The sequence below is a fragment of the Triplophysa rosa genome, linkage group LG6, assembly GCF_024868665.1.
Source record: "Triplophysa rosa linkage group LG6, Trosa_1v2, whole genome shotgun sequence".
NCBI classification, from domain to species: Eukaryota; Metazoa; Chordata; class Actinopteri; order Cypriniformes; family Nemacheilidae; genus Triplophysa; species Triplophysa rosa.
The window spans coordinates 1955634-1975260 of record NC_079895.1 but is presented as its reverse complement, the minus strand read 5'-3'; the positions used below and the strand labels follow the sequence as shown (position 1 = coordinate 1975260).

Sequence of the window (19627 nt, the reverse complement as noted above, 5' to 3'; positions counted from 1 at the left end):
GCTAATTTTGACTAATTCGTGAGAATTCATACGATCTCATTTGAACATTTTAGTACGATTTGCCTTCACACCAGTGACGTTAGGTTTAGGGGCGGGGTTAGCGGTGGGACACTGTAAAAATGTATTCGTTGTTTCAACGTAAAAAATTAAGTTACCAATCTACCTTCAAATTTTGAGTTAATTCAACGTAAAAATATGAGTTATTACGTGAATTTGATGCAAAATTGTTATGTTAACTAATATTTCTAAGTTGAATTAACAAAAAAATTCAAAGCAGCTAGGTAACTTGATTTTTTAAGTTAAAACAACAAATCATTTTTACAGCGTATTGCTTTTTTTCTAGTAATCGTAATTTTTTTAACAACCCGCAACGTATGAATTTTCACCTCGTAAAGAGTTAAGAATTCCCGTGAGATCAGGTTGGATGTTTTGTTGTTTCGAGTGTTAAACTGAATTGACGTCGAGTTGCTCCTTAAATTGGTACAAAACTCTTTTATTATATATGTTGTGATTTTCTCACCAGTGCGCTGTAGTGTGTGCGATGATGATGAAGAAGTTGCGGGTGAGGAATGGTTGAAGTGTGAAGCCGACGGGTTGACGCTGTCGCTGCTGTCTCCGCTCTCGGTGCTGGAGATCTCCTCTTCCTCCGATTCTCTCACAGATGAACAGGGAGACGCCCCCTCCACCTCCTCAAACTTCCTCTTCAGAATTCCACTCATGGCTGCCGGGAGGCTGAGAGAGAGAGAGAGAGAGAGAGAAAGAGAGAGGTTAAGCAGTAGGTAAGTAAAAATAAAAAGTTAAAGCAAGTAAAAACCCCTTTCATTTTTAACGAAACTTTCAGGATATATACTGACCGTTAGCTTTGAGGTTGAGTACAACTTCCTATTTAAAATGATATCAATTGTTTAATTCCCAAGTTCACGAGGTTCTCTGACAGGCTGTGTGGTTCCATTCTCTGTTCCAACCTTGCACATTTTTTGGGAAGCCAGAAATGGTTCTTTTGTGGCATCAATGTGAAGAACCCTTATCAGGACAGTTAAGGAGTGAACACTACTCATAATTCACAAATGAAATCCACCAAAACAACGTCTGCTGTTACAAAGCATTGTAAATATCTCGATGACATCATCAGTGCGTCATAGTTCATTCATTCATGTTTCATGCTCACGTGATGTTGTGATTCATCTCTAAACTGTTCGGTTGGATTTACGGCTTTGAACTTGTTAATGAAGAATATTCCCTGAAGAGAAAAGACAGAAAAATACTTTCAAGGCCACTTTAACACACAACCTCCTCTTGTTCTTTGCTGTCCTTTGCTCTCCTATTTAGTTCTCTAGTCTCTCTCTCCTCTCCTCTTTGCCATTTCCCACAGTCATTGATCACTACAAGCCACACAGGACCGCAGATGGAAGCAGGGAAAAAACGGCTAATTGAATTCTACCTCAACCTTCCAGGAAGTTCATTTCGTCTGCTTTTGATTGAGTGGCTTCAGGAAAGAAAACACGCTGGAAACATGAAATGAATTTTTAGAGCTTTTCTCTCCCATCGTAAAATAACTGGATTGCCTTCAAGAATGTATTCATCATAGCACAAGGACACAACATGAACCTTAAAGTCTAATTTCATTTCGTCTTTCTACTCAAGGCCACTTGGAAAAAGACCCATCTATCTGTCTGACATCTGCCTGTCTGTCTCTCCGTCTGTCTGGCAACGTTAGCCACCAGAGAACCCTTATATAGCAACCAGGTAAAAAACACAGTAAGAAAGAAAAATCACAGATGAGATCTCAGTTATTTCTCCAAGACATCAATGAGATTAAATAGTGCAAATGGAAACTTTTTTCAGATTTTTTTATAATTATTCAGATAATTATTTTCAGATAATTCAGATATCCTGAGAAACGTGTCAGAAATCTCACAATTGTGTCTGTCATTAGAGTTTGAGAAGAGATGTCAACAATGTGTCAAACTGAGCTCAGATTTGTCAAGTCTGCAATCAAAAGTAGGGATGCACGAGAAATTATCGGCCATATCGGTATCGGCCGATAAATGGTCATTTTCAATGTTATCGGTATCGGCCGATAATACAATTTATGCCGATATATCATAGCCGATAAATTGTGAATCATTTCCTCTGGTTGAACCACTTCATCTGCATGCTGCTAACAATTAAACGTTATACCAGAAAAGTTTAAAAGATCTTTAATTAGTGTAAAGTAGGGCTTGGTACATGATTTTCAGGAGAGAAAAAAAATTTCAGTCTCAGAAAATGTTATATTATTTAGATACGGAATATCAGTCAATATATCGGCTATCGGCTTCCAATGTTCAAGAATTATCGGTTATCGGCCAAAATTTACATATTGGTGCATCCCTAATCAAAAGTCAATATTATTGAATATCTCAATATGAACTCAAACATTTCTCATCACATTTACCCAACTCCAGATTATTTTACTTCTACAATCTACATTCATTTACACCTTCATGTGTGTCTGTTTTTATTTCTTCGATTTTAGGTGAAACATCAGAGACTAAATCGGTACTTAAATAAAACACAATCAAGAACTCCATCAAATCTCCCGAGCAATAAAAGAGAAACGTCTGAGCAAAATCTAGCTTGTTCATTACTGCTCTGAAATGTAGTTTTCGGCAGTGGCAGAATCTTTCAGGCTGTTTTCATTGGACAGATTCACACACGGATTTCACTGGATACTGCACACACGGATACTGTCACATTCTGACAGCATCATTCTCCCTCATCTCCTGATGATTTCTCTAGCTACAGAACGCACACGCACACACGCTCTGCTGTCTGGCAGACTCATTAATGAATGACAGAAAGACACAACGCATCATTCGTGAGACTTGCTGAGCTACCGGCTGATGGCAGAAGACCGAGCTGTGAGGATGGTGAAGTGAGGCACGAGAAATCTCGGCTTCAGGCTGCACGGGACTCAACAGAGGCCTCTCATTGCTCTCTGTGTGTTTTTGGTGGTTGGATAAAGTCCAAACCACAGTATTGCCATGGAATGTCTCTCTCTCGGTCATACTCTCTCTCTCTCTTGCACACTCACTCTTTCTCTCTCTCTGTAGGACACAACAGAAATACAAAATGAATATGCACGGTACACATACATGTATTATGTAAATACAAACTTTTATTCTGGATGGAAATAGTCGCAATTAATCGATTAAGTCCCAAATCTGTCCTAAACAGTATTCAAAATTTGTAGTATCTCCCAAAATCATAGTATGTTAAAATGAGTATACATTAAAATGTATGTACACGGTTTACTGATGCAATACTGAATTATGTTGAAAAAGTGATGCTTTAGTGTATTAATAAATGAAATAGTATTCAGAAATAATGAATGAAGAAAAGCTTTGATGTGTTATTGTTAACATCACAATGTGCATTTGAGCATCACCGGTCACCACCGTTACTGTACATGTTAGTATGTCCCGGGACTTGCATTTTCCTTTACAATGCACTTAAATGTATATTTACCTTGTATAAGTATAATATGTATTTTCCCAACAACATATATATACAGTATATATATATTGGTGAACTGGAACGTAGTGCACAGAGATCGATGAGAAGAGTTCTTTGAAGTGATGCCATAGAAACCATCTTTGGTTCCCAAAGCACCTTTCAGTAAACGGTTCTTTAAAAATCGTATGCCTTTTAATAGTCTGTAGAACCTTTTTCTACTATAAAGAACCTTCAGAAAAGTTCTCTGGATGTTAAAGGTTCTTTATGGAACCACACAGATATGCTACCTGAATGCAGCGTATTGAGGTGAGTTCGCCTTTCTTTGCTTTTCTAAATCATAGCAAAAGTGTTTGTTAAACGCATGAATGAATGACTTGAGTCATGCATTGAGATGAATGAGAATGATAACGGAAAGCTTTCTTCAAGACCTTGATTTGCTCCAAATGTTAAAGGACTGAATTGAGAGACATCATTCTTGAAAGGCCGAACATTCAGGAAAGCCCCGGTCCATCAGATACCCGCCGTTTCCCGCAGCGGTCCTGCGAGACGCAGGAGATGCGAATAATTGAAAATAGCTTGTCTAGTTTCGGGGACACAATGTAAGTCAATTTTCTCGTAATCATCATAATTAGTTCCCCTTGTTGAAAATCCATTCGCGTTTTTCTTCCTCAGCGGATGCCGAGCCCGAAGCGGTTGCCATGGAGATGTTAATACGCTTGCACAAATAGCACATTTCTCATTTGAGGGTGATTTCACGTTTTGGTCTCTGGGGCATCTAGCGCACGCTTCTCAAAGATCCAAAAATAAAGTCATGCGACAGCGCTTCTGTAATCACAGGGTATCCGTCTGAAGATCATTTTTCTGCTTTGTACTTTTAACCACTTTGCATGACACAGAATGAACCAATTACATGACACGTTGATGAAAACAACCACCTGATTGGCTCTCTGTTGGCTTTATTTTTTTTGTCTTAACATAGATGCTACTGAGGTGATGCTCCAGCTTCGAAACGGTCAGCTTCCAAGTGGTCTGCTCCGGTACCACAGCATGAAATACAACTTTTTCCATTTCTTGACACAATGAATTGGCATGACATCTACTACCTCAAGGTAACATGAGCTGAGAGCTGCTCTCCTCACACAGTTATTTCTCTTTCTCTCTCTCTCTCTCTCTCTCTCACTCTCTCTCTCTCTCTCTCTCTCTCTCACCCCTTTGTGTTCTAGCCGCTGTAGTTTTCCACAGCACACTTGCAGCTTGTTACAAGCGAAAATCCTGCAGCACAAACCGGCCGAGACAAAAACAGCCACTCCCTGAGCTGTGTGCATTACAGACACATGTAGAAAAAACACAAACGTACTTCACCGCTGCCAATGACAACCTGCAACCATTAATGCTTCCTTTAGTAGCCACCGCCGCGTGAGATGATGTTCCTGTAGACCTCTCGTAAGGGTCCCTTAGGAAAATTTTTGCCAGACAGATTTCCATTTGCATTTCACACATGAAAAAATACTGTAGAATACTATAGTACACTGTACTAAAATTGTGTTTTTGAACATTACTAAAGTAAAGTATACTATGGTATTACTACAGTTCATCAATTCGCGTATTCTGCAGTATTTCACGTTAATACTACAGTATACTGTATTAATTATACTACAGTGTACTACGATTTACTATAGTAAATACTGCCGAATACCATAGTATTTCCTGTGGGTTACTACACTACTGTGGTTATGATACTTTACTGTATCCGATTATTTTCTCTTTTCTTTAAAACTCTGTTTTGAAAAAATACTGTAGTGTACTATTTTTACCATAGTAAACTCCTAGATACCATAGTGTTTTTGAATCATACTCTAGTAAATGTGTACAGTTTACTAGTAAAACTGCAGAATACTATTGTATACTACAATTTAGGACAGTTTACTATGGTAAATACAACAGTATTTTTTTTCATGTGGGAAAAGATAAGGATTCTCACAATCAGTGAATGAGTCCTGACGAGTGCAGAAATAGATTCATATTATGTAACACATAATGTGACAAGACTTAAAAACAGCAAAAAACCCCTAATATCATAAAATAGACAGCTGAGTACTAATGATGAGCCACATTTAAAGCTGCTGATATACGCACACATGTGTCTGTACATTTTTTGTTGCTCAGCAACCGTGAAGACCTTAAAGTTAGCTTTGAGCTTTAAATACAAGTTTCCTTGACTTGTTTGAGACGTGTCCCCCTTGAATTTTCACGGTAATCCATCCATTGGATTAGTCCTGCCCATTGACAATCATGCAGATATGCAGAAGTATAAATGTTACAGCAAAATGTCCATCAGTAACACGTTCCTGCTGTCTCCCTGCTGCCGTATAACCCAAATCAACCTCAGATTCTCTCAGACTTCCTCACATGACACGGTCAGGCATGACACATCCATTCAAAACATAAACACGGGGCACGAGACATGACTTCACTCCTGAATGCACCAACCTCTGTGCGCCGCTCTGTAACTCCGCCCCCTCGCTTCTCCAATTTTCTCGGAGAGATGTGAATGAGACGATTCAATGTCAGATGAGAACCGGCGAATGAGGGCCATCCATTTCGCTCTCGCCGCCCGTGACTCGAGATCCCCAGAGCCCAAGAGGAGGGGAGAAACAGAAAGCAGCAGAGAGAGAGAGAGGTGACCAGGGCGAGAGAGACGTCTCCGTCCGCTCTGTGGTTTTATATGCTTCAATATAAAAAGACCAAAGTCTCTCTCTCTCATTCGCTGTGGCCACACAAAGACTCATTAGATGCAGCCGGCAAGGGCTGTAGACTGAGAACAACGACGCCTGCCTGCCTGCCTGCCTGAGAGATCACATGGGTGGGATGTCTGAGGGAGAGAGAGAGAGAGAGGCAGCTTTGCTTGTGTTCTTGCAGTCTGCAGATATTTTTACATCATGAGAGAAAGAGAGAGAGAGTAAAAACAGTGCAAGGAGAGGCAGTCGATACCCAGCGCAGCACGACACACTGTAGAGGTGAATGAGGGCAGGAAAAATGAGCCAAAAATACAAATATAAACAGTGAAACTCTCACACGCGTCTGCTCTGTGGGATCTGTGGTAATGAACTTGTACATGTGCTTCACAAATACACATTTCAAGTCAGCATGGAGTCAGAATTGTTTGTACTTACTGCTCTTAGGAAATATTGACCATGGTTTATTAAAGGTAAATGCATAGTAATCATGTTTTTCAGTATACTGATTACCCTTTTTATAACCACAGTTCTACTACAAATATCATAGTTAAACTAATTTTAACGTTAATTTGTGGTTACTATGGTTAAACGATACTGTAAAATATAGTTAAATACAGTTTGTGGTCATACATTTACTGTAGCTATTTAGACGGCCTTTATGAATAATAACCATTAACGACTGTAACCCTTATTTTTTTGCTTTTGTAATATTTTATTTATTATTATATTTCATTTGATTTTATTATTTTATTTGACTACTGTAACCCTCATTTTTTGCTTTTGTAGTATTTTATTTAATTTTTTATATTCTATTTTATTATTTCATTTTATTTTATTACTGTAACCCTTATTTTTGGCTTTTGTAGTATTTTATTTATTGAGTCTATTTCATTTCATTTCATTTTACTGCCTTCAGTCCAACTACATTGGCTTTACTGGCAATTTCAATTTTTAAAAACTATTTTAAACTATAAAAATATGCTGAAATCGCTGATAAAACATATTTTGTTCAGTTAAAGTACATGATGAGTAAAACATTTAAATATTAAGCTTAAACAACTCGTGGAGCCAATCAGATTGTACTTTTAATAAAATTAGAGGCAGCAAAACAATATTTAGTGGTTATACAAATGGTAATCAATCCACAAAAACAAACATGATCGCAACACTTTTACTATAGTAAAACCATGGTTATGTGTGTCAGTACAGTAATACAGTTGTGGGTGAGCGAGGCATTCAGACTTACTGTAATTAAGTAAAATGTGCCCTTATTAGGCTCTCCTGAGTCTTAACTAAAGTCCATACAGCAATTAAACGTGAGGCGAGCTGTATGTGTCTGTGTCAATATAAATCCAGCTGTAATTCTTCACTTTCAGCCTCTCTAATTCCTGCTAATTAAAGTGTATTTCCACTCGCTTTAAAACAAGCATAGAGCCATTACAGTGCAAGAAGCGTATAAATCAACAAATCCTTCAAATAAAACACACAGAAATGTTGATTATTCATTATAAAGAACATAATCCCGTCTAAAACAGATTTCATATAGAGCGTTTCTGCTATCGTTTAAAGCATTTATGAGAGTTTGTGTGTGTGTGTCTCGGATTTAATAAAGGTTCAGACTGGCTGCAAATGGATTTACTCCGGACTGAGATTTCTTTGGAAAGAGGGACGGTTGTTGAGAATGGTTTAGTTTCGAAATGATACATCATTGCTGTGGATCTAGTGATGCTTAATAGTGCACCAGTGGCCTTGTGTAAAACATTCTTATCCTGACCGTAATCTCTGGCCTTGTGGTGCTGTGAGCCATTAGAGATCAGCATGGCTCGCTTCTCGATTTCACCGGAAAAATTGAATTATTCCTTCTAGTTTCCACTCCATCTTGCTATTGTATAACCGTCATATCTAATTTGCATTGCCTCTCATACCATACCAGGAGCTCTATTACATAAAGATGCAAAGCATATGTCTGTCCAAGCGGCTTTCCTACACATCGCAGGCTGGGTTCCAAAAACTAGTGAGCTGCCTACGTAGGCTGCCTTTTTAAAGCATCATAGGTGCATTTCCTAAAGAATGTTCCGAGATGTAGGCAGGCAGGCATTAAGATTCTGACTTGCCGGATTTTTGCAATGCTTTCACAGAAAAGGCAATCCCAAAATGTTGGTCATAAATATGATTAATGCAATTTTTATGTTATATATTTTATACTTATTCAAATATCACTTTGATTATCAGTCAGTAGGCCTAATGCATGATGGTTATGATGCTATCTATCCTGGTTGATATTGTCATTTTATTGTTTTTTACAGTGCACATGCAAATATGTAGCCTGTTTCCGAATGAGATGATTGGCTGTGACGGCGGCTGTGGAAATAAATCGAAGGCCGGAGCCAAAAGAAAGTCATTATTTCTGCTGGCCGAGGAGTTTAAAAGTGCTTCGTAATAAATGGATAGCGTTTAACACTCGGCGGCGTTGCCGATAAAGAACAATAAACAAAGTCCTGACTGACCGAGTTAAAAAAAACATCTGTCATTCTCACACAACTGCTAATTCAGGGACTGAAGCCAAGCGTAAAGCTCTAGCGATTAAAGTTTGTGCACATTACAGATCATTTCATTGTGTGCTTCTGTTTGAACTCAAGAACAAAACCGACAGAGACACCTGAGGACACTTTAAACAACCATCTCAACACAACGACCGACAGAAAGATAGAAGTGGAGCTAGAAGGTTTTCTTCTTTCAATGCATGATTTTTAAATCTCATTCTCAAACCTGCATTTATGTAAATGTTATTCTTTAGGATGATCAGATTTGCTGACTTTCAGGTCATATGCTAACCGGTTGTTGGAGGACGATCTCATGTGAGTCACACCCGAAGGCACACACAGAAGATGAGAATTTGACATAAGTTAAGATCTTTGGTCACCTATTTACTTTCACATTGTCCATCATAATTCAATTAATTCATATGCATTTGCATAGCAGTTTATATAATACATATTATTTCAGTAAAGGTTCCTAAAATGTTCTTTCTCAAGCTGTGCATGGTTCTGTAGAGAACCTTTAACATCCACAGAACCGTTCTGTTGCACAAAATGTTTTGTAGAGAAAAACAGCTTAAAACGAATATGTTGTTTAAGAACCTTAGACTAAAATGTTCTTAGGGGAACAAAATCAGGTTTTCTTTGGCATTACTGTGAAGAACTCTATAGCACGTTTTTTGAGAGTGTATATGATTCATACAGTAAGTACATTTTGTTCCAAAGAATAAAAAAACTTGAATTTGTTTCTTTCATCATATACTGATGTCATCTGACCTTCTTTTTCAACCCTTCAATTATTACTATAATTTAAGAAAAATGTCAATTTGAAAGTGTTTTTCAGAGAATAGAATTTTTTCAAGCATTAGTCTCACTGAATTTTGATATTTTTCATGAACACAAGACAGACAAATAGAAAAAGACATTTGGCTTGGTTTGTCCTTCCAAAACCTGTATGATGTCATTGTACTTTTCTGTTTTTCAGGAGTTTTATAGATGTGACTGACTGCATGACGATTCTCCAGAAATTTTCTTCACAGCTAACGAACGGGGCTGGAATGACATGACGGCAGGTAAATAATGACAGAGACTTTTGTCCTGATGTTTACGTTGACAAACGGCATGTCGCAGTGATTTGTCATTTTGCAGCGATACATTGAGGGGTCTTTTGTGCAGTGACGCAGGGGTCACAGAATGCATGACAGAGCCAGTGTGACTCTCACTGTGGCCTGCCGAGAGGAAAGTCTCCACAGAGAGAGAGAGAGAGAGAGAGAGCGAGAGACAGAACAGAGAGAGAGAGAGAGAGAGAGAGAGACAGAGAGAGAGAGAGAGAGAGAGACAGAGAGAGAGAGAGAGAGAGAGCGAGAGAGAGAGACAGAGAGAGAGAGAGAGAGAGAGAGAGAGAGAAATGAGAGAGAGAGAGAGAGAGAGAGAACAGGGTGAGAGAGAGAGAGAGAGAGAGAGACCCCCGTCCCATCCTCGCGACGCACATATTTTAGAGAATGTAATATTTGCATAATTAATGACTGATCTCATCCACCTGCGACCCACCCGCAATTAATCAGAATGTACTTTTTTATTACCTTACCCGCCCGACCCGCGGCTATAACCGCAATCCACGCATCACTCGTTTCCTGATATTGTAAGCAGCCATTTTACTGAGTGTGTTGGCGTGTTCACATGGAAAAGTGACGTCACGTGCATACCCTCTATTGTTTTTGAGTTTTGGTATTGGTTAAATTCAGATTAGCAATGTGTACGTATGTTTAAAGAAAACTGTTACATCTTAAAACATCTTTTTACACATTGTGCTTTATTAAAAGGTGGTTTTAGTTCAGTTGCTTCCTTTCAATGCTCTAATAGTCATATTTAATCTTATAAATCATACGCCACACAGAGCCAGAAAGATCAAGCTCGAGAGCGTCAGGTCTCATCTGCTGTCCCACGGGCAACACCACAGCCTGAATAATGATATACATCTGAGGATGATGTTGTGCTGTCAGTCTGTGAGGTCTGCAGTTGAGTTATATAAACACTGCCTTCATAAAATCAATGTGAGAGCCGATCTACAAACACAACATAAAAACGGCAAATAAGAGGGATTTGTTTTTTAAAGGTCACGGGCCAGTGTTTATAAACCAGTGCTGTGCTGTTATACTGTGAATGATACAGTCATTTTAACTGTGGCTTCTCTCAGTGGGGTCTTGTTGTGCAATCACATTTTCATTACAGAGTTTTCAATGTGTTTACAGGCTATGATTTATAATAAACACTGAAACATCGTATTAAAAAAACTAAACCTGAAATGACCTTCGTGATAAAGAGGTGAAACCTGTCGAGAGCATAGCGTATATTGTGGTCATATTTCACCTCCAGTGCGAAAGAGAAGATTATTAGATTTGCATAATGCAAAATAAATTAAGTTTACAACTGATAAGACTGTTATGCATTTTATGTTGTGGTTGCAATCTGTTTACCTTGATTTATACATTACAAACTCTTGTTCAGCAATGTTCATGCCTAGATCTGTTTTTACGGGAGGTAAATACTACTGGATTGTAAAAATAATTTAAAAATTAAAAAGATAATTTGTAGTTTTGTAGCTTTTCATGTTCCCGTGGCTCAGTTGATGGAGTATTGCATTGTGGGTTTAAATGTAAGGGAACATGAACAAATATATATATTTTTGGAATGTCGCTTTGGATAAAAGCGTCTGCCAAATGCATAAATGTTTCGATCAAAGTCTTTTAGCTTCGGTGTCATTCATATTCATGTTCAAAATTTTGTCTTTCTCTTTCAGAAGAACGGATCACAAATATTGACGACCTGTTCTACTGTGTACATTTTTATCCAATCAAACGCTTTTTCAGAATGAGAATATCCCATACTGCAGCCAACTAGCAAAACATGGTTCATAGCTATGAGGTAACAAAAGCCTGTATTAAAAAAGATACAATAGTTCTGTCAATAGGAAATGCATCACAGCACAAGAAAGAAAGAAAGCATATTTAGATGAAATATAATGTATAGTACAAATGATTTGCACATGCATTTACTACTGTATACTGTGTGCGGCACAAACTTTGTCTTGACTATTATATAGTAATATTATGTCTATACGTGTTGGTCAAGTAATAATGAGAATGTTTGAATGATACCAAGTCATTATTAAAAGAAAGTTTGCATTATTACAGCTTTCCTCTCAATATTACGAGACAGTAACTCGTAGTACAAAATCTAAAGAATTTCCGTCTCCCAATCAATGATAGAGAGACCCACTATATTCCAATGAGAATAGATAATAAACCTTTCATATTGCGTTGTGAAGAGCAGATCTCATTTAACATATAGATTATTGAATAAACTGTAAATACAACATAGATAGACAGTGATTTTCAGACGACACATGTCAGAGAGTCTGTGTGTGGAGGACTTGAAAAAGCACAATTAGAAAGAAAGGAGCCCATTTAAATGGATGCTCCGCTACACTGACTGCTTTATGGAAATGAGGATTCAGTCGTGCTCTGTACATTTGTTAACTTGCTGTTGCCTAAGGCATTAGACATCAACACACACACGTGCGTGCGCACACACACACACACATACACACACGCACGCACGCACGCACGCGCACACACACACACACACACACACACATGAAAGAAGACATATCTGGCTGCTGTTCAGTACTCAACACACGGAGCAGACTGCTGCAGCTCGCATTGATCGCCTGATCCGCCCCAGAACAACGGCAGAAAAAACACACTGTTCATCTATCTGAAACTGTGAACCACACTCTGTCGCATATAAAATCTGATCCAGGACCTGTGCTTGAATGCGTGCTTTAAGCTCTGCTTTCTATGACGGAAGACCTTGATCTCTCAATCTCAATCAACAGCGCATGTCCCGTACACATCGTGATGCTTTCAAGAAGTATAAAGAGGCATAAAATGGTTTAACAAGTATGATTTCTTGTGTATGTGATGTATTTCCTGTTAAAACAGGACGTTTAGGTGGCGGGAGGCTTCTTTAGCTTATAACCATTAGTTGAGGTCACAGCCATGAATCATGATTTGCTGTTTGCTTTCACAGGTTGTGTTTAGGAGGGAATAGATATTTTCACATGAAACATCTTGCATACAGAATGTGTAAAAATGTGCAGATGTTAATTTATCTGCCTCATGAGAATTTATAGCAAGCAATCTAATCTGTTATATTAACATCTTTTTCTGGAGTTTATTTTCTGGAAAACATATTAAAATAATATGGAATGTGTTTACAGTGTAAATAAAAGAGAGGGAGATTATTATTCTACAAAGTAATATAGCTCTCTGCACACTGAGATAAATATATAAAGTTTTAAAGATTTGTCTAAATTTAAGTAAATTAGTAAAGTCCACACCACAACTATAGTGCAGAGTTAGTTTTGATTTTAGTTTTAATTAGTTTTATTAATATATTAAATTAGCTTTTATTTTTAAATCTTTAGTTTATATGTTAACTTTAGTTAAAGTTTTAGCAATTTTGGTATATGCTTTTTTCTTATGATAATTTATTTGCTTTTTTATGTTGCTATTTAATATTAATTCATTTATATTTTAGTTTTTTGTTTACTATTATACTTTTAGTGCTTTAAACTTATTTCAATTTTTCCTTTAGTTAAGTTTTCCCCATAATTTTTAGGAGACGTTTTCAAAGTTTAAATTTTAGTAAACTAAAATAACCTTGCTATAGTGTAACAATAACAATACAGATGAATGATATTGATACTTTCAGGATATTTTTTTCCAGCAAATGAATGAAAAAATCCATCTGAATTTAAAGATCCAGTGTGTGATATTTTGGAGGATCTATTGACAGAAATGCAATATAATATACATAACTATGTCTTCAGAGGTGTATAAAAATGTTTCTATTACCTTAAATGAGCTATTTCTATCTACATACAGTACACCGCGGGTCCCGTTGCATGGAATTCGCCATGTTGTTTCTACAGTAGGCCAAAACGGACAAACTGCTCTACAGAACGTGTTTCATAAATACGTTATCTCCTTTGGCAAAGAAGCGAAAACGTGACGACATCTTTGTCCAGTGTCAGCCACCAGAGTGCTTCGAAAGGGAGGGGTGGAGTGAGCTAAATTTCATTAACTGGACCTTTAAATGGATCACGCATCACACATTTATTTAAAACGCAAAACCGCAGCGTGTGAGATGTTAGTGTGAACGCTAATATGGATATTGTTGTTTGTGTAAATAGGCTTTAAAAACCCCCAGACTGGGCTTTCATAATGCGAAAAGTGTTGTCAGTCTATGAGGTTTACAGTAGATCCTCAGTCTACGATTCAAGTTCATTGGGTTCACAGCCGGAGGTGAAATTCAGTTTCTTTAAAGTTGCAACGTTTCCATTCGTCCTAATTTACATGCAGAGGAATAAGAGTGTGCGTATCATGGAGAATGATGTGACGGCACCTTAACTGTTGCTTATTTACAGATAAACAACACGGAAATATTAATACAGATCGTACGGCACACAGGTGGCCATTTATGTGTAATTTAACAGCGGCTCATCCAATCACTCGGAATTCCAAACTACCCGTTTCATAACACGCAGTCTAACACAGTCAAGACGCTCTGAATTCAACGAGCGCAATTTCTGCGTGATGAAAATGGAGAATTTGATATTACGGCGGTGCGGTGAGAGAGTTTAAACAGATCTGCTCGGCTCCAGATCTCATTCCTCTCACATCACTCTGTGGCATAATCAGGTACTTTCGCCCTCATGTCAATCACAATGCACACCTGAATTATTCATTCGACTATATTTTATTTATGTCTGTATTTCTCCCATGCCACCGGAAAAAGTTGGAGGAAGCTGAGCTCTCTGACAGCCGTGGATGCGGAGCAGGAGGCTTTCATCTTTAAAACAAACGCTGGGAGGCTGAGGGTGTCGGGGGATCCGCGAGAGATCGAACACACACACACGCACGGTTTCCAATTATCCATGCACTTTCTCCATAGACTGTATAAAATATGGACGTAGTGTCCGTGACGTCACCCGTAGGTTTGTGAAGAGTAAAAGTGATGCCTAAAGTAGGAGGAGCCGGTCGTCGCCATCTTGGCATCGCGCTTCACCTCCCGGTTCTCACCAAATCCTTGGTGTTTCGAGTCTGACGTCATCACGCAACAGTGTTTTTTTTGGCGATTTTAACAATCATAGGTAGTTTAGATGGTTAGAGTAATGTTAGGGTTAGGGTAATGGTTTCGTAAGACTTGAAACACCCAAGGATTTAGTCAAAACCAACAAGCCACGCCCACGGATCTGACTCGAAACTCCAAACATTTAGTGAGAGCCCTTCAAAGCCCTTCACTCCCGGATAATCGAAAGTGGGCAAAGAGGCAGGACGTGGGTGGAGCTAACGTGCCTGGTTGCTGAAACAAACCACGCCCGCCAAGCTCGACGTATTGTATTGGCGGTTGACATTTAAACGTTTACAGCGGTTTACACGCCCTTAATTATGCAGAGTTTTAAGGCTCAATATAATCTAAACGGATGAGTTATACAAAATTCACCCCCCTCACAGTTGTCACGATCACGAAGGGCAAAATTACCTATATAGACCAAATTAATTTTTTGTACCATGCTGTAAACATGTTTTTTGTCCATTTTAACACGGGGCTCAATGAGATTCTGCTCTGTTTTGGAGCCATCCTCTAGCGGCCAGTCGATGAATTGCAGTTTTAGTCACTTCCGTGTTGGTTTCACGAGAGACCGGAAGATTGCCCCTTGACTTTCTCCAAGAGATCTTCGAGTGTTGTAAGGTGTAAAACACTCACGCGTGATGTCTGATAGATGATCCATGAAGAGAACCTTGTTTATGTTTACGGTACAGAAGGAAACGTATTATTCATGACACACTGAAACGTTAAATGGAATTTGGTAGGTTTCCCTTTAAAGGTGCAGTGAACTAGGACCACAATTTTAACCCGAGCTTTTGTTATATAAGAGGGAATCGTATTCAAGCTAACATCCTGTAAGTGTCAGACCTGAAAACGCCCTTGTTACTGAAATAACAACTGTTATTGACACGAGGCCCAGCGAACGGCAGGTCCTGGAATGCATCTTGAACACCGCCTCCACAGAAGAATATCAACGCTTACTTCTAGAGCTCCGCCCACTGGTTCGCGCATGACAGTACTGAACACAAAGCTGCACGGAACCAGATAGAGCGAGTGTAAGCATCATGCCGTTAAAGATCGCAAAATATTGTGCAGTGCCTGGTTGTGGAAGAACACAGTCGCTGCATAACCTTCCTTCGGATTCCGACAGTAGGAATGCGTGGTTGAAGTTCATTTTTAAAGACGTTTCAGCTCACGTGGGGAAAACATTGAGCGTTTGTTCGCTTCATTTCAACGCGGATTCCTTGAACAAGTCTTTGCGGAGAGACTAAAATTAAAAAGCAGTGCTGTGCCGTCAATATTGGATCCGATAGGAATGGCGCAGCAATCTTATGTGAGTAAAACATATTTGTACCATGCGTCACTATTGCTTTGTTAGAGATCGCTTGATATGCCCTGATAGTATTACCTGGGGACCTCTAGTCATTTGTAATAATTGTAATAGGCATCTCTGTGATTGGGCGGGCTCATATATCATTTTTCAAGGTTTTATCCACCGTTTGCGAATAATGGAGGCTGTTTTGATATTATTTCTGGTACTGGGTAATTTTGGCCGGGAGTCTACCGTTTGTTTATTTATCATGAAAACTATAACATTTGAGACCCGCGATCGCGGTGATCTTCTGTCCGGTTCGCGGGTCTTAAATGCTGACATGTACGGTCATATATCACTAAACACCATACAACTATAGGCTATACAAACTATACGCAAAGCCTTGCCATCACATCCGGGAAATAAGTCCGTAAATTTGAGTAAAATCAAGTTGCGTAACGTTACGTGTCTAACCAAATTCACAGAAGGCTCCAACTAAGTCAACTACGCAAGCTGCTATCCAATCATAGCAGTGGGCGTTTACTCCCAAGTCTTCTATGCGGCCCGCTCTTAAAAACCGAGCGTTTCTCCAGCCGGCCTCAAAACCCGTGTAGAAAGTAGCCTATCACTTATTGATTTTGATGTTTTCGAATGTAAAAACCACGCGGACGTCATAAGTAGACATCAGACAATAGTATAAAACAATAAACACTGCCAGTTCACTGCACCTTTAATGGTTTGGAAATGTAACTTAACTTAAAGGGATAGTTCACCCAAAATAAAAAAATTGTCATCATTTACCCACCTTCGAGTTGTTCCAAATCTGTATAAATTCTTTGGTCTGGTGAAGACAGAAATATATTTGGAAGAATGCTTATAACCAAACAGTTCTTGGACTCTATTGACTACCATAGTAGGAAACATTTCTTTATAATTTTCTTTGTTCTGTTGAACACAAAAGAAGATATTTCGAAGAATGTAAAAAAGCAAGCAGTTCTGGGACACTTTTGACTACCATAGTCATTTTTCCTACTATGGTAGTCAATGGGTCCAAGAACTGTTTGGTTAGAAGCATTCGTTCAAAAAATGTCTCTGTGTTCAACCAAAAAAAGAAATGTATACAGGATTAAAACAACTAGAGAGTGAGTAATTCATGACAGAAATGTAATTTTTGGGTGAACTGTGCCTTTAAGTGTAACTTAAAGTCATATTTCCCCCCAAATAAAATTCCTCTATCATTAATTCCCCTCATGTCATTTCAAACCTGCATGAGTTTCTTTCTTCTGCAGAACACAAAAGAAGATATTTTGAAGAATGTTGACAACCAAACAACACTGAACCCCATTGACTTTCATTGAATGAACACAAAACAAGACTTCTTTATTCGTTTTTTTGGTCGAGCACCCACTTGAGGTTGATGTGCGTGCATTAGTCTTCTTTTTATGAACATAAAACAGCATCTTTTTTGTTCCACAGCAGAAAGAGTCACATAGGTTTACAACCACTTGGGAGGGAATAAATGATGACAGAATTTAAATTTTTAGACAAACTATCCCTTTATCTAAAATGTGGAAAAATATTAAGAAAGTGACCTTAAACTTTTGAATGATATACATTTTATAGACTGCTCTGTCACATTTGCTGTTGAGAGTTTGCACGCATGAAAATTCACCTTCAACCCTTTGATAATATAATCTCTCTTTGCACAAGTCTTATCACGTATGTAAAAGCAGCTGGCACACAATTACTATTGCGTGACTGTCATGTACCCTCAGCTCCCTCACAGACACGAGTGCGTGGGGTCTAAATTTAGACGAGTGTCTGTGTGCGCGCTCGTGGGTTGAGACAGCAAGTGTGTGTCACCAAAATATGACTAAACCGTCATTCACGGCAGAGAACCCAACGAGGCAACCAGACAGCTGATAATCACTCACACTGCTTCATTGTTTACAGGAATAAGAGCGTTCAAAGGCAAATTTCCTCAGGAGAATTCTCCTCAATATTAATTAGAAGCGTAACGGCGGAGGCTCTTATCTGAAATATTAGGAAGATGCTGCGTTGCCGTGGTGCCCTTTGTGTGAATAGAGATGTACAGTTGAGACTGATGAGCGTTTGATGACGTCTGTGTGTCTGCAACCTGATTCTGTCAAACATCACACTGTAAAAAATGATTTATTGTTTTTTGTTGTTTCAACTTAAAAAGATAAGTTACCTGGTTGCCTTAAAATTTTAAGTTAGTTCAACTTAAACATATTAGTTCACTTAATGAATTTGTTGCAAACTCGTTGTGTTGACTAATATTTTTAAGTTGAACTAACTTAAAATTTTAAGGCAACCAGGTAACTTATTTTTTTAAGTTGAAACAAAAAACAACAAATCATTTTTTACAGTGCAGAATCATTTCAAGCCATTAGCTCACCTGAGGACCCCGAGTTCAGAAAGTACGACGTGTGAATTGTGGCTTTTGTTTTGAACTCAGTGTTCCTGTAGCTCAGTTGGTGGAGCATGTGTTGAAGCGCAAAAGTCATGAGTTTGAGATTAAAGCTCAAATCTGCTCAAATGCCTAAATATAACGCATATTCTGTTATTTATGTAATCCACTATTTTTCCTTGTGGCAATGTTTTCTACATACTTTTGGGAACAAAAATGTGGCAATTTTATTTGTGTTGTATCGTCAGTTTATCATGGTTTGATTTGTTTGGTTGGTGTGAGTGCGCTTTCTGAACCACATGTTGTTTAATTCATGTTAGCGATTGTTTTAAAAGCACTCCGTTGAAATTTGCCTTTGTGAACCGCAACAATGATGTACTGTATATCTTTGCATGCTTCCGGGTAGGGCTGTCAGGATTATTAAATAATCGTCTCATCGCGATTTTTGCGATGTTTTTGCATATTGCATATTTTAGTGTATATATTGTAACTAAAGCATGGTAATACTTGTAAAATGTACCACCACAACACAATCACTTAAAAAAAAACTAAAGCATATACCATAAAAACAACCTGCTGTACAATTTAATATTATTTCAGTGTGAAAACCAGTCTACCAAAATCTCATTAACATAGAAGTAAACTTTTATTGTAGTCTTGCAAGTGAGAGAAAAAACTGACTAGAAGCTTTTCTATGACTGATAGCATTTTAATGGAGGCTTCAATTCATCCCTGATCAATTTACTTAATTTACAAGTATTTGGCGGTTGTATTATTGACAGGTAAAAGCCTAAACCTTAAGTATGATGACCCAATTTTTTCTGATGGATTTCCAAGAAAGAAACATAGTCTTGTATTCAGAACAATATTGTCGTTTCAATCGCTGAATCAAAAATGTATGAGAATTAAACGTCAAAGCTCAAAAACAGACAAT

General features: G+C 38.2%; 1 protein-coding gene across 2 annotated transcripts in view; it reads right to left on the bottom strand.

Moving 5' to 3' along the window:
* The window catches only part of csrnp3 (cysteine-serine-rich nuclear protein 3), a 44479-nt gene that overhangs the window by 10444 nt on the left and 14408 nt on the right, over positions 1-19627 (bottom strand). Inside the window, exons 1-2 of one of the 2 annotated variants that reach the window (XM_057336300.1) lie at positions 5989-6363; positions 521-732 (exon numbers count right to left, since the gene is read on the bottom strand). In XM_057336300.1, the coding sequence (XP_057192283.1) occupies positions 521-719 (199 nt within the window). In that variant the 5' untranslated portion in view covers positions 720-732; positions 5989-6363. Of the gene's footprint in view, positions 1-520; positions 733-5988; positions 6364-19627 lie in introns of those variants that run through there. The other variant, XM_057336299.1, reaches the window with a different exon arrangement.